Source organism: Leptidea sinapis, chromosome 12 (genome assembly GCF_905404315.1).
Source record: "Leptidea sinapis chromosome 12, ilLepSina1.1, whole genome shotgun sequence".
NCBI classification, from domain to species: domain Eukaryota; kingdom Metazoa; phylum Arthropoda; class Insecta; order Lepidoptera; family Pieridae; genus Leptidea; species Leptidea sinapis.
The window spans coordinates 2,198,997-2,214,346 of NC_066276.1; the positions used below are offsets into that span (position 1 = coordinate 2,198,997).

The 15,350-nt window shown below is 41.1% G+C and overlaps 1 protein-coding gene across 1 annotated transcript in view; it reads left to right on the top strand.

The window, feature by feature from the left end:
- Positions 1-2,493: 2,493 nt before the first annotated feature.
- LOC126967315 (protein takeout-like) overlaps positions 2,494-15,350 on the top strand; it is a 63,642-nt gene continuing 50,785 nt past the window's right edge. Inside the window, 3 exon segments of the mRNA XM_050811778.1 lie at positions 2,494-2,505; positions 3,708-3,792; positions 5,561-5,708. Coding sequence (XP_050667735.1) covers positions 2,494-2,505; positions 3,708-3,792; positions 5,561-5,708 — 245 coding nt within the window.

A 15,350-nucleotide genomic window follows, 5' to 3' on the forward strand; every position in this document is an offset into this window, starting at 1 on the left:
GGAGGCAGGTTTAGGCGATGCGGTTGCATCGTCGGAACCTGCCTGGAGCAGGCCTTGATCCTATTCTGTATATGTGAAGTCACATGAGAGATAGCACTGTGAGCCGTGTCGACCGAGTCGATGACGTCCGGTATAAGGTCAAGGTCGTCGGACTTGATAGACTCGAGATCCTTTTCCAGCCGTTGCCAGTCGATCACTGTTTTCGTCGGTGGTTGAAAGTTAACCGGTGGGCCTAGATTTAGGACGACGGGCCGGTGGTCTGACTCTAATTCGTGAAAAACCTCGATTGAATTTACATTGAGCGTTACGTTTTTAAGTAACGCAACGTCTAGAATGTCGGGTCGGTGCGCGACGTTATCCGGATAACGTGTTGGTTCGTCGGGTGCTATTACTGAAAAGTTCAGCGTGTCTGTCAGCGAATCTAATAAGATTCCGTTTCTATTTGTGGCTCTACTGTTCCAGCTGGAGTGTTTGGCGTTAAGATCGCCGCCCACTATGACTGGGGCCCCGTGGCCGAGTAATGCTTCTATATCTGTGTATGAAATAACAGTGATCGGCTGGTGATTCGCCATACTGACCCGGATGGCAGAGGCCTCGATGTTAGTGAGGACCGGAGGATCTATAGATATATAGTGTAGAGACTTTTAAAATAAATGAGGGTGCCGCCCATGCGGGTGGTGCGATCATTCCTGACTAAGTTATAATTAGCGATACGCGGATCGCGTATACGTGGATGTAGAAATGTCTCTTGCACTAAGAATAGGTCAATTGATGTTCGTGAGCGAACTCCTTCACCAAGTCTATTTGAGGCTTAAGGCCTTGGGCGTTAAAGTACGCTATACGGAGCGTATGTGGTTTAACCCGTCCGCTTACGTAATTAGGCATCGCGAATGTTTTTATACTTTCGCCCTATATCGGTGAGGGCTCGGAATATTTTGGCGTTGTCTGCCATAACTTGCAGGAGCGACGGCGGGTCGTCCCGGACAGCCTCGAGCCTGCTGGCCAGGGCTATGATTTCATCTATGTCGAACAGCTCTGACAGTTCGAACATGAAGGCAAAGGTGCTGCCGCCTTGGTAACCTGTTGCCTTGTGGCTGGCGGCGCCCTGAGTGACGCTTGTGTTTGGGTGCCTTGGGACACCCGCGATAGCTCGCGGGGTGCCCCTTCTCCCCGCACAAGACGCAGGCCGGGGGCTCCGCGCATTGCGCTGGTCGAGGGCACTCCGGCGTGCCGTGTTTTCCGAGGCACTTCACACACCTCGGGGTGTGTTCGCAGTTGCGTGCCGAGTGCCCGTATAACTGGCATCTGTGACACTGACCAGGCCCCCCGCGGTTGCGAGGAGAGAATTGTTCTCTGCACCCTCTAGAATAAGTCGAAGGAACGCGTGTGGTTACTAATTTAACGTTTTACTAATTTAATAATCAAAGTTATCCTAAGTGTTTAAAAGTGATTTAAAGTGTTTAAAAGTTTATTAAATATGAATGACAAAATTGAAATTATGTTGAACAAGCTAGAAAAGCTTGAAAAAAATTTCGAAGAATTTGTAGGTGGCAAAAAACTCTCAAATATAGAAAACGAAAATATCGTATTGAAGTCGGAAGTGGTGAAGTTAAAATTTATTATCGGAATAAATATAAAATCGGGACATAAATAGCAAGAAACTCGTCGTTTATGGATTCCCCGAACGCATAAACCATCGGTATGATAAACAAAGTCTGTTCGATGACATTGGATACTACATTTACGAGACATATGGGGTGGACATACATGGCTACGTAGAAGATATGTATAGAATAGGAACATCTCTCAGTGAGTTTTTAACGCCTGAAATATATAATCAACAGAAAGGAAACCGTTCGAATCTCGCGGACACTGAGGCGGCCCCGACACCTCAATCTAAATTGCACAATTCAACAAATACACCACAACCTATAATCAACACTTCAACAGACTTAGAACATAGCACTTCATCGCTAGAGAACGTACAGCATATTAATATAAACAATAAGAAATGCAATATTACCGATGGCGTGAAATCTAAATCTACCTTCAATAAATCGCCGGGCGAGCATTCAACTCGACGTCGTCCCGCTACAAATATAGGTAATGTACAACGCCGAACTGATCGTGAATTAAGAAATGAGCGTAAAATGGTAAATAGATATAACTTTCGGACCTAGTTCAGACATGAACACACAAAATATTACAAACAGATCGTCAAAACAGTTAAATATCTTTTTTCAAAATATGCAAAGCATCTGCAATAAAATACATCTACTTGACCATTTAACTATTGAATTACCTAATCTACAAGTTATGTGTATCTCGGAAACCTGGTTATCTATTGAAAAACAAAAAACATTACACATAAATAATTATATCATGGCAGCTTCCTTCTGTCGTGTACATCATGATGGCGGCGGTGTTTGCATATTTGTTAAAAATAATTTAGAATATTTAGAACGTGTTGATATGTCAGTTATCTCTAACGAAATGGTATTCGAAGTATGTGCAATAGAGATACCTAAAAATAATCTACTACTGATTAATCTGTACTGGCCTAATAGTAGTAGAGAAGTAGAATTGTTTTACAACTTATTAGAAAATCTCCTCATTAACATTAATAAAAAAGAAATGAATAAAAACATTATTATTATGGGAGATATGAATGTTGATTTTCTAGATGCAAAGGAAAAAAGCAGACTCAATAACCTCTTGTTGTGTTATAACTTCCATCAAAAAGTCTCAAAGTCTACTAGAATAACTCCTACAGCTAAAAGGTGCATAGACCTAATTTTTACAAATTTCTATCTAGAAGGCTCAAAAATTGAAGTATATGATTTTGGATTATCAGATCACAAGGGCATCATTTTCACATTACCTTTTACCTTCCACAATAAACAGTCTTTCATTAAATTAAAACGTAAATTTAATGACTTTAATATAAATAAATTTAAAAACGAACTCGCGAATATAAACTGGGATGATCAATTTAAGCCTAACAATAACGTTAACGAAAACTATAAGATATTCCTAAATATAATTGTTACTGCCCTGAATGAATTCATATCTAAATTACTAACAAAATTTACTCTAAACCAAAATAAACCTTATTTAACACTAGGAATTAAAAAATCATGTCAAAATAAAAGATTATTAAAACGCCTTGTATCACAAACCAAAAATAAAGTATTAACAAATTTTTATAAGAGATATTGCAAAGTTTTAAAAAGTTGTATAAATAAATCTAAGAAAATTATAAATATCCGTAAATTCAGCTCAGCTGATAATAAAACACGATCCATGTGGAAAATAATAAAAAATGAAACAAATAAAAGTACTATAAGAATAAAGCAAAACATAAGTCTTAAATCTTCAGAGAATAATATTATAGTAGATCCAAAAATTATTGCTAATACATTTAATAGTTTCTATTTATCCATCTCATCAAGCCCTAAAGTAAAAAACGACAATATAGCTATAAATTCTAATAAATTAATTAATTCGTTATTTCTAAATTCGTTTGAACCCAAAGACATCTTTAACATAATAAAAAATCTTAAGAATAAAAACTCTTTCGGAATAGATGAAATCCCCCCTTTTTTAATAAAAATAGTTAAGACATACATAGATTGGCCAAGTAAAGGTCTGTCACGTGCGCCGGTCGAGGACGTCTTCTCACGTTTGTTCACATTTCAACGGACGAGTTTATTCGGTGTCGACAGAAGGACGCCCACCTCAACGACTGCTTGGTGGCTGCCGTGCCGGATGCCCTGCGCAAGATGAGGAAAGGTTCGTATCACGAAATATCAGCTGTTTTCTATCGGTTTAAATTGAGAGCGCGCCTTGGTAAGTACTAATTACAAGCAAGTAAAACATTCTTTTGAGTCAAGGCCGGAACGCATTAAAGGCTGGACCGCACTAGAGCAGCGCTGCGATGCGCGTCGCTTCACGTCGCTAGACGGTAGCTGTCGCTACAATATGAGGGATGGTGACGAGGATTTGGTCATTATTTCTTTGTTGTGTGCAGAATGAAGAATGGAAGAGATCTTCCTCCATAATTCGTTCCTCCTCCATCCATTTAGATTGCCTACATACCAGGGTCACGCTAGCAAGAAGGCGGATATCTACACGATATCACACTAACTTCAGAATGGTTCAGAAAGCGGCCCGCCGATTGAGTATGCGTACTGTTAATTGTTAAGTTTATAGAATTTTGTCTACGACATTCTGAATTAAGTGTGAAATCGTGCAGCCATTAAGACAGCGAGAAAATTAATAGTGATATTCAGTCAGCAATCCATTTCTTTTTGTTTTTTTTCTCTTCCATAACTTGTTTTTCTTCTGCATTTAATAAATAAATAATGATCAAATCCTCGTCACTATCGCTCATCTTGTAATGTTGCTCGCACTAAAACTACGAAGAGAAATGTCGCGAGTTGCCGCTTACTGCAGTTGTAAGAGTACCAGTGTGAGGTTTTATAACTTCAAAGCTTAAAAGACACAAATCTAGTAACTTCAAACTGGTGTGGAATGACCAACGGACCTGCTTTTACATAACTTGCCCTGTGAGTGTGTAAGCTAATAAGTATGTTAGTATGTGGGTAAAATTTCGGAAGCTAAATTCCTTACGTCCGATTCGGTTTAAATTTTTAATACCACATACAAAGTGTAATCGTTAATCTCATACTACTTGTATGGGAGTGATTAATATCTAAATTTTGGATATTTCTCGTATGATTTTTAAAAAGCTAATGATGTTATTTTACTCATTAGGTAACACGCTTTCGATATCAGTTTATAGTGTTTTGATATATGTATTATTGACGGAATAACCGTCATACTTAACGGTTACATTACCTGTATGTATTATACATATAAATAGTATATTCGGTGACAATGCAATAATATGGTACCGTAGAGCCAGTCTACGCAGACGTGGTTGCTATCTATGGGCCTGATGAGATAGCTCATGATCTCTCAGAGGGCAATGCTCGGAGTTACCCTAGAAGATCGAATCAGAAATGAGGAGATCCGTAGGAGAATCAAAACCACCGACATAGCTCAAACGATTGCGAAACTGAAGTGGTAGTGGGCAGGGAACATAGTTTGACGAACAGATGGCCGTTGGGGCAGTAAAGTCCTTGAATGGTGACCACTTACCGGAAAACGCAGTGTTGGTAGGCCCACCATATATAAGATGGACCCACGATCTGGTTAAGATCACCGGAATACGTTGGATGAGGGCATCGCAGGACTGATCGTCGTTTAAATCTTTGGGGGAGGCCTTTATCCAGCAGTGGACGTCTTCCGGCTGCTGATGATGATGACGATGAGAGCTAGTCTTATTTTATAGCCGGAAGGTTGCCAACTTTTAAACAATATAAGATATACTATTCGAGTTTTTACTCATTTATTTTGTCTTGCCAAATATTCTTATGGTAGATGAATTCTCGGGGTGGTGCTGGTAGGTGGCCATTGGATCTCCAAAACTAAACGTGTAGTGAAATTGATTCATATTCAATGATAATCTATTCATACAAAACTCACATAATTCCAGGTATTCCCGAGCTCTCGGTGCCACCTCTGGAACCACTCCAGGTGTCCAGCATGGAGATAGAGTCTGGAGCCGGCCCCGTGGTCATCACACAGAGCTACAAGAACATCAGATTGCATGGACTTACAGACTCCATATTAACTACCTACAAGTAACTTCTTAAACATTATCTCGTTTAGTTCTAAAATAAGTCAAATAAATTATTATTTGTCCTTTATGTCCAAATGAGACTCGACATCTTATGTGTCAAGGTAACGAGCGCAGTTGTAGTGCCGCTCAGAATTTTTGCGTTTTTCAACTATCCCGAGCGGCACTGCATTGTAATCGGCAGGGCGTATCAATTACCATGAGCTGAACGTCATACTCGGCTCGTCCTCGTTTGGTTAAAAGTAAAGCTTAAATGAGAGTAATATTTATAATCTTTTAAAACATAATTCAATAGCAAATGTATGTATCACAAAAATTTAATCGTTTTTGTTGCCACAGTCTGAAAATATGAGTCCGAAAGTAGTAATACTAGTGTGCTTTTGGTCTGCAAGAAGATGGTGTGACAAGGACTGTGAAAGGCATACTGAAATGGTTTGGACACGTGCAGCGAATGAGTGAAGAAAGAATGACTTATCTTAATATATATAAATCCAGCGTCCTGATGTTTGTTTCCAGTGGAATCAACTAACGAACGGAGTGCATTTTAGTCCAACTTGAGAGATATGATAGTTTTTATTTTGATTCGGGACCCATGATTATTTTTATTTCCAATATTTGTTTTGTATGGACATATTTTCTACGAGAGAATTTATTGACGCACGGTTTGACAGTTCTGCTGTGAAATAATTTTATTATAACAACAGTAGGAGTATATTTTACTAAACAATTCTTGATGTTATAAGTTTATTTATTATGTTCAGAACAACGTCTGTCGGGTCAGCTAGTCAAATATATAAGACAAGTGTGTGTTGGCTAGTCGTTCGCAGAAGACCTCGTAGAACATTCGTCGACCAAATTGGGGACGTATTGAAAAAAAAAGAAAGGTCAGAAGGAACCGGTGAACATGTATGAAAAGAGTTATGAATGTATGGGAAGCGCGTGAGGGTTGTAAGTATAGAAGCATGTTGCATTCTATTGTCTCTGCCTACCCCGATGGGAACCAGGCGTGAATGTTTGTATATTTGATTGTATGTAGTCTTAAAATATATTCAGGACACAAAGATTTGAAAAACTAAAAAATCACTTTATATGGATTAATACTATATTATCATACAAGTGGGCTAAGTTGCTCATTATACACGAGGCTGTGGGTTGCAGCCCGAGCCGTAGTCGATGGCGTAAATAAGTCGAGTGTCTACTGAGAGAGTTGCTCATGAGTTTCATACGCACTTATTCAACACACTCGTGAGGAAAAAACAAAAATGTATTGCATAAATCTTTTAATTATCAAAACAATTGGTGAACGTACAATTACAAACGTACGATTCTGGATTGCTTTTGATGGCAATTTCACAGTTTGTGTTACAATGTCTATAATCTATCAATTGTTAATTTTCTGAACTAAAACGTGACATATTTACAATTTTTTTAGGTAAAACCCGAGCAAAGTCTTAGTACTCTCTGTAAATCTCAGCCTATGACGTCTATGTGTCTTTGATACATGCTTCTATCAATAAGTTCAGATGCCTAATTTCCAGCTTCATCAAGAGATCTAATGATGTGACGCTATTTTTATCCCCTTCAAATTTGGTAAAAGTCGCTTAACATTGTAAGCTTTAATAATAATAGCCTTTATTAACAATCTTTATAATACTAGTGGATCCGACAGACGTTGTCCTTTAGACACGTCTTAAATTTGAAAAATTGGTCCAGCCGTTAAGGAGGAGTTCACTGTCAACACACGTACAGAAGAATTATATATATATAGATAAGTACAGTTACATTTCATAAGTTAAACCTACTGTTTTATTTTTTTATATAAATAAAAGTACCTATTACTGTATACGATATCGGTTTCTAGATTGTCTTGCTTTCCATCATATTCCTCCCCAAGTTTTCAACACAAAGATCTATCTCTTGCTTTCCTCATTCAAGTCGCTCCTGCCAACTTTTGAATATCATCTTCCCATCTACGATGCTATCTTCCGTTATCTCTCGTTTCTCTACTATCTTAAAACCTTGTAAACTATACTTACTTTTAAAAGGTTCCGGCGACCATTTGCATTTTTATCATCCATTCCACTTAACCAAATGCTATTTTCTATATCTACAGAAAATATGCTTGGTTTGTTGTTAAATAAACCAAAAACGTTATATTTTAACGGTTTTTTTAATGGGACAAATCTGTGAGTATATCTGCCATTTAAAAACGAAAAATTTCTCCTTAATTGTTAGTCAGTTGAAAAGTACATTGATCACTTTGCTATTAATATTATGGTAGGCGTTAACAATCGCGCAATGTTCAAAAAAAAAAGCCCTAAAGCAGTGTAGAAGGTACTGTGTTTCGGTCTGAAGGGCGCCGTAGCTAGCGAAATTACTGGGCAAATGAGACTTAACATCTTATGTATGAAAGACACTGGGATCACATATCATCAGTAAGTATTTTTTATTTTATTTATTTCAATGTAAAATAACACGAAGCGTATATTACTTACAAAATTTGAAAGATGCCATTGAGTGTCAAGATGTCACACACACAAGCATCTAATCGTTGCCGTAATAAAAAAGCTATTGTTCTTGGGTAGTGCGGTATCTACCTGGAGCGCAGCGGAGACCAATCCTTAATCTAAGACCCTATGAAATATTGTTATGGGGCAGTGCAGCCAATATTAATACCATCCTTGTACTGCAGAATAGGACTATTCGCGCTATTTATAACCTAGGTCCTAAAGAATCATTAACAGCAAAATTTAAAATAATATAATAAAAATTTATTTATGCTCATAAACACACACACAGTCATAATAATGGTACCACAGGTTACTTAGTTATAAATTGTATTGTACGATACTACACAATTATTATGTTGTAACTAAATTAAGAAGAAAAAAAAAGCGCACCGAGTTTCTAGCGAGTTTTTTATGAAAATAAGGGACGAGACGAGCACGACGTTCAGCTTATGGCAATTGATACGCAATTCCCTTTACAATGTAATGCCGCTCAGGATTTTTGAAAAAACCCAAAAAAAAAATATTGCGCTCGTCACCTTGAGACGTAATAAGACAAGTCTCATTTGCCCAGTAATTTCACTAGCTACGGCGCCCTTCAGACCGAAACACAGCAATGTTTACACATTACTGCTTCACGGCAGAAACACCCAAAATCTAGTCGGCATCCTGTGCCAAGGAGCCTCCCACTGGTAAAGAGGGTATGCATTTGGCTTAATATTATTTTTTTCAAAAACTTTACTATGCGTCGGTAGTACAGAAACAGTACGATAGTTATGCGGGTCAGAATTTTGTCCCAATTTGAATATTGGTGTAATTTTACTATATTTTAGAAGGTCATGAAATACGCTATATTCAATACAACTTTTTTTTTAATATTTTATATGAGAGGGGGCAAACGGTATGGGCATAGGTGAGGCAACCGCGCTTGGACATACGCAACAACAGGTGTGTCAAGAAATTCGTTGCCGGCCTTTAAGGTGGGAGTATCCTTTTTTCTTGAAGGTCCCTAAGTCGTATCTGTTCGGGAAGACCGCCGCCGGTAGTTGATTCCACAAAGTGGCTGTGCGAAGCAAGAAATTTCGAACAAAACGCGCGGTTGTGACCACAAGAAGACACAAGGTCTTCTTGGTGTTGAATTGGACTAAATTTTGTCGGCCCCATTCCGAGACTTTGCAAAGCATAGTCTCGATTTCAGACACAAGTTTGTTCCGGTTCTCGTCGACGCTATCCCGGGACATGTTGGCAGGGCTGGTGTAGGAAGCATACCTTGTGCTGTTGTCTGCATAGCAATGAATACTGCTGATTTGCAGCATATCATTAATATGCAGAAGAAACAGTGTAGGGGATAGCACGCAGCCTTGCGGAACACTACTTACATACATACAAACATACATACAAACAATCATAAACACATACATACACACTTACATACATTACACAAAACATCACCACACTCGCCGGCGAGTGTGTTCTTCTCACCTTTCATCTTTCATCCTCATTTCATCTTCATTTTCATTCTCTCTCCTTCCCACAAGCACACAGCCGGTCTGAGGTTCGAGTCTCCTTAGGAGACGCCCCGCGGCTGTTGTTGCGTAGTCTTTGCGGCCTCCACGGCCCACGTCCTACTTCGCTGTGAAAGCCAGGGCTGCTAACAGCACAGAGGAGGTTTTAGTCGGTATGGGGCGTCCGCTTACGCGGACACGTCGAGCCCCGGAACGGGGCGTAAATACTGGTTCTACAGGGTATATACAGGTTCTCGTCGACGCTATCCCGGGACATGTTGGCAGGGCTGGTGTAGGAAGCATACCTTGTGCTGTTGTCTGCATAGCAATGAATACTGCTGATTTGCAGCATATCATTAATATGCAGAAGAAACTGTGTAGGGGATAGCACGCAGCCTTGCGGAACACCAGCGTTTATGAGTTTTAAGTCGCAGCATGCACCGTTGATAACAACCTTGACGCTCCGATCGGCCAAAAAGCTAGAGACCCATTTGAACAACTTCTGGGGAAGCCCATAGGATAGCAGTTTCGCTATAAGCGCTTAATGTCACACTCGATCGAAGGCTTTCGCTATGTCAAAATTCATCGCCAACGCCTCTCCCTTCGACTCAATTTATGGGTGAGGTATGCAAGAAGATCAACAGTTAAGGGACCCTGACGGAAACCGTACTGGCAGTCGCTGATCCCAAGAGCTGGCGGTTGATGATCGATTCCATTACTTTGGAGAAAATGGAGATTATGGCAATGGGGTGGTAGTTGGACGAATCCGAGCGTACACCTAAATTAGGGATCGGGTGCACTAAAGCCGCCTTGCATAATTTCGGGACTACGCCTGAAGAAGAAACTAAAAACTAAAGAAAAAGAATAGGGGAGTCCCAGGCCCATAGGTGTCGTAAGAGGCGACTAAGGGCTTTTTAGAAGTGGGAGAGTCACGCTGCCGTCGTATGACGTCAGCACAATCGGACCAGACTCGTCAGGGTTAATTACCACACACGCACAGAATACCGGCGTGAAGTAGCGGCCTAGCGCCGCTATTTTTCGCATAGGTTAGTCGAGGACCGGAGGCCATCACTTCCGACAGGTCCGAAAAAAGATATTACCCCAGGAGGGGACCGGCTCTACCAGAGCCGGAGAATCCCTCCCTGAGCACTCTCGCACGGGCTGCCCTTCGTATTCTGGGGAGGGCACGGAACCGCGCATGACCGAGGACAAACGAGGCAGTAACACCACGGGACCCCGCTCCACGCTCAACGTGGCCTTGTGCAATATCAGGGAGACGGCGCAGCCGGCCTTGTGTTTCCTTACGGAGACGCAGATATCTCGACCTAGCGATACGTCATATTTAACGTACCCCGACTACAAAATTGTGCTCAATTTTTTTCCTCATGCCGGGGTATGTGTGTACGTTAGGGAGGATATCTGCTGTCGCCGTCTCGGCAATTTTGAGGGTAGGGACCTGTCTACTCTCTGGCTGCGCGTAGATTTAGAGGACCGCGTCCGCATCTATGCGTGTATCTGCAGGTGGTAACGTAGAAACCGATCATCTCATCGGCTGCGTTGAAGCGGCAATTGACGACGTGCTTGCACAGATCCCCTCCGCTGAAATCGTAGTCTTGGGTGATTTCAACGGGCACAATGCCGAATGGCTTGGATCACGCACCACAGACTACGCAGGGTGATCTGTGCATAATTTTGCTTTGGGTGTATGGTGTGTCCCAATTTGTTGAGTCGCCAACGCGGCTATCGGATGTGGATAGCCACATGCCGTCCTTATTAGATCTTCTGCTGACTTCACATCCCGATGGTTACCAGGTCATTGTCGACGCCCCTCTCGGAACGTCCAACCATTGCCTGGTCAGGAGTGTAGTGCCTTTCCGACGCCAATGTCGCCATCCACCAGCGACCTGCCGCGGTTTGCACTACAAGTCAGCTGATTGGGATAGGATGTGTTCCTTTTTTGCATCCTACCCTTGGAGCAAGGTTTGTTTCCCTTCGGATGTGATACTACAGGGCATGGATATTTTTATACCAAGCTCTGTAGTACCGACCGGTGGCAGATCACAGCCCTGGTTCGATGCGTCAGTTAAAGCAGCATCTGACTGCAAAAAATAGGCGTATCGAACTTGGGTTGCGGCGGTAGGTACAAAGGATCCGAACTGCAAAGTTCTTAAGAGGAAATATAACCGTGCCTCCAGATTTTTTAAGCGGCAAATCGCCCGTGCGTATTCGAAGCACGTCGTCAAAATCGGCAAGCAGCTTTCCAGTTACCCGACCGGAATACGCAAGTTCTGGTCGTTGTCGAAAGCTGGTCTTGGTAACTTCAACCAGCCGTCCCTGCCGCCGTTGCACATGAGAAATGACACCCTGGCCCATACGGCAAAAGAGTAAGCTGATCTCCTGAGCACTCTTTTTGCCTACAACTCGACTCTTGACGACAACGGAAAAACACCGCCGACCACCCCACAGTGTCAGAGGTCTATGCCTGAAGTACAGTTCAGACAGAAAACTGTTAGACGAGCTCTGTTTTCGTTGGACGTGCTTAGAACGTGTGCCCCTGAGTTGACGTCGGTGCTAACGCGTTTATTTCGGCACTCTTATTCCAAAGGCGTAGTCCCTGACTCATGGAAGTCAGCCCTTGTCCATCCGATCAAAAAAAAAGGAGACAGTTCGGATCCGGCAAACTACAGGCCTATTGCTATTACCTCCCTGCTCTCCAAAATCATGGAGAGCATAATTAGCCGTCAGCTCTTGGTATACCTAGGCGGTCACCAGTTGATCAACGACCGACAATACGGCTTTCGGTCGGTCGGCAGGTGATCTTCTGGTATACCTAACATATAGATGGGCGGCGGCTATTGAAAGCAAGGGGAAGGCCTACATAATATAATATGAGGATGTAACGAAGGCCTTTGATCGTGTATGGCACAAGGCGCTCCTCTCAAAACTTCCATCATTAGGGCTCCCCGAGAGCTTGTGCAAGTGAATCTGCAGCTTCCTCACTGGTCGCAGCATACAGGTCGTTCTCGACGGATATTGCTCGAACCCGAAGCCCGTGAATGCTGGAGTGCCCCAAGGCTGTGTGCTATCTCCCACGCTGTTTCTTCTGCATATCAATGATATGTTGGACACCTCCAACATACATTGCTATGCAGACGACAGCACTGGCGTGTATACGGCATACACGGGCCATGCAGGTCTCTCTCGGGAAATCGTCGAGCAGTGCCGGGAGAAACTTGTGTCTATCGAGTCCTCTCTTGAGAAGGTCGCGGAATAGGGTAAATTGAACCTTGTCCAATTTAACCCCCAGAAGACTCAAGTTTGCGCGTTTACGACAAAAAAATGCCATTTGTCGTATCACCGCATTTCGACAGCACTTCCCTTAAAGCCTTGCCTAGTATCGGAATACTGGGTCTCGAAATCTCGAGTGATTGCCAATTTCGTGGCCATCTGGAGGGCAAAGCCAAATTGGCTTCAAAGAATTTGGGCGTCATTAATAGAGCACGGAAATACTTCAAGCCGGCCCAAATTCTAGCGCTCTACAAAGCGCAGATCTGGCCACACATGGAGTATTGCTGCCATCTCTGGTCTAGCGCACCCCAGTATCAGCTCGATCCATTTGACCGCGTGCAATGTAGAGCAGCTCGAATTGTCGGGGACCCAGTGCTCTGTGAACGGCTAGATCACTTGGCGTTGCGTAGAGATGTCGCTTCATTGTGTGTCTCCTACCGCTTTTATCACGGGGAGTGTTCCGAAGTGCTGTTTAACCTGATTCGTGCAGCCGAATTCCACCTTCGCACGACACGCCACAAGTTAGGATATCATCCCCACCATCTGGATATGTGTGGCAGTCTTCCACAGTGCGGTTTTCAAGGAGTTTTCTTCCACGTACTACAAAGCTGTGGAATGAACTTCCTTGTGCTGTGTTTCCGAGATGATACGACATGGGTACCTGCAAAAAAAGCGCGTACACCATCCTTAAAGGCCGGCAACGCTCCTGTGATTCCTCTGGGGTTGCAAGAGATTGTAAGTTAACAACAGGTGACCCATACGCTCGTTTGTCCTCCTATTCCATAAAAAATAAACATTGCGTGTGTACAAAGTACACGTGTTTCCCTGTATGCATAAAACTAGTTTTTAAGGATATGTGTAATGTGGTTATACTTAATAAATAAATATAAATATAATTTGATTAAGGAATACGTTTATAATTAGTAAAATTGTTTATCTACACCCATGCTTTAAATCCTCTATTAAAGTATCTGTAACAGTTAGCTTATTGCCAACATTAAAACATACAATGTTCTAATAACCATTACATCATCCAAACGAGTGTTGTAATGTTGTACTGAATTTCATAACAACACTCCTTTTTTTCAATCCCTTCATGCTCAAAGAGTTGTAACAGACAGCCACAATCCTATTGCTCGATGCGTGGTATCTGTATGAATTTCAAAAAAAGAACATTTTCGTTTACGCGCGTTCCACACTGCCAGAACGTCGCGCGCCGTAAAAAAAGTAGGTTATTCGAATCCCCGCCATTTTCCTCGATATTTTTAATGTTTTGATTACAAAAAATGAGCGATTCATTTTAAACGCTGCAAAAGAACATTATATTCGAGTGAATTTTAATTATTGCATTATACAAAATGTAAATTACTACTAAAATAAACAATTATTTCATTAATACTTAGTTTATTTGTATATAATCAGTAATGGATGATATTAGGTTACTACTAGGACTTGCTGTTTTAATGTTAGCAATAAGTTAACAGTTTCAGAATCTTTTAGAGGATTCAAATTCTGGGTGTAGATAAAGTCTTGTATGCAACTGTTGATAATTAGGTATTAAAACACTCATGTGGTACTATTATCACACTCGGCTTCGCCTCGTGAGATAAATATATATTCGTGTTTTAATACCCCTTATTACACAACAGTTGCATAAATAACAATATCAATACAGCTTTTTACTCTAGTACTCTATATTATAGAAAGTGTGTCAGTATTACATTATACTAGCTGATGCACGCGACTGCGTCCGCTTAGATAAAGGGTTTTTAAAAATTATAGGCAAGTTTCAATTTGAAGATTATCTCATGTCCTATTCTAGTTCCGGTTCCCGTTTTTGCTCCCGTTCCCAACATATTTTATGAATCTAATTTCGAGGAAGATTGCTATGGCAAACTTAACATGCTATTGGTATAGTTATAGCTCATCGACGTGAATTTCGTTTTTTACAGATCCTGCGGGAAATATAGTTTTTCCGGTATAAATGTAGCCTATGTCCTTTCCCAATCTCTATTCTATCGCTGTACCAATTTTCATCCAAATCGGTTCAGTAGCTCCGGCGTAAAAGCTTAACAAACAAACTTACATTCACATTTGTAATATTATGTAGGGATATACACCTCATTATACAAGATAATTAGAAATATAACAATTAATGAATGATGAGTGAATGAGATATATATATATATATATACATATATATACACTTACTTACTTACACAATTAGATATTTTTTGTAAGTGCTTTATGTAGTGCATGTAATTGTTGAGTTGTTGAAATGAATAAATAAATAAAAAGTTAAGTTTTCCGCTCCTTACTTCTACAAGTTCAGTAAAAACGCTGGAG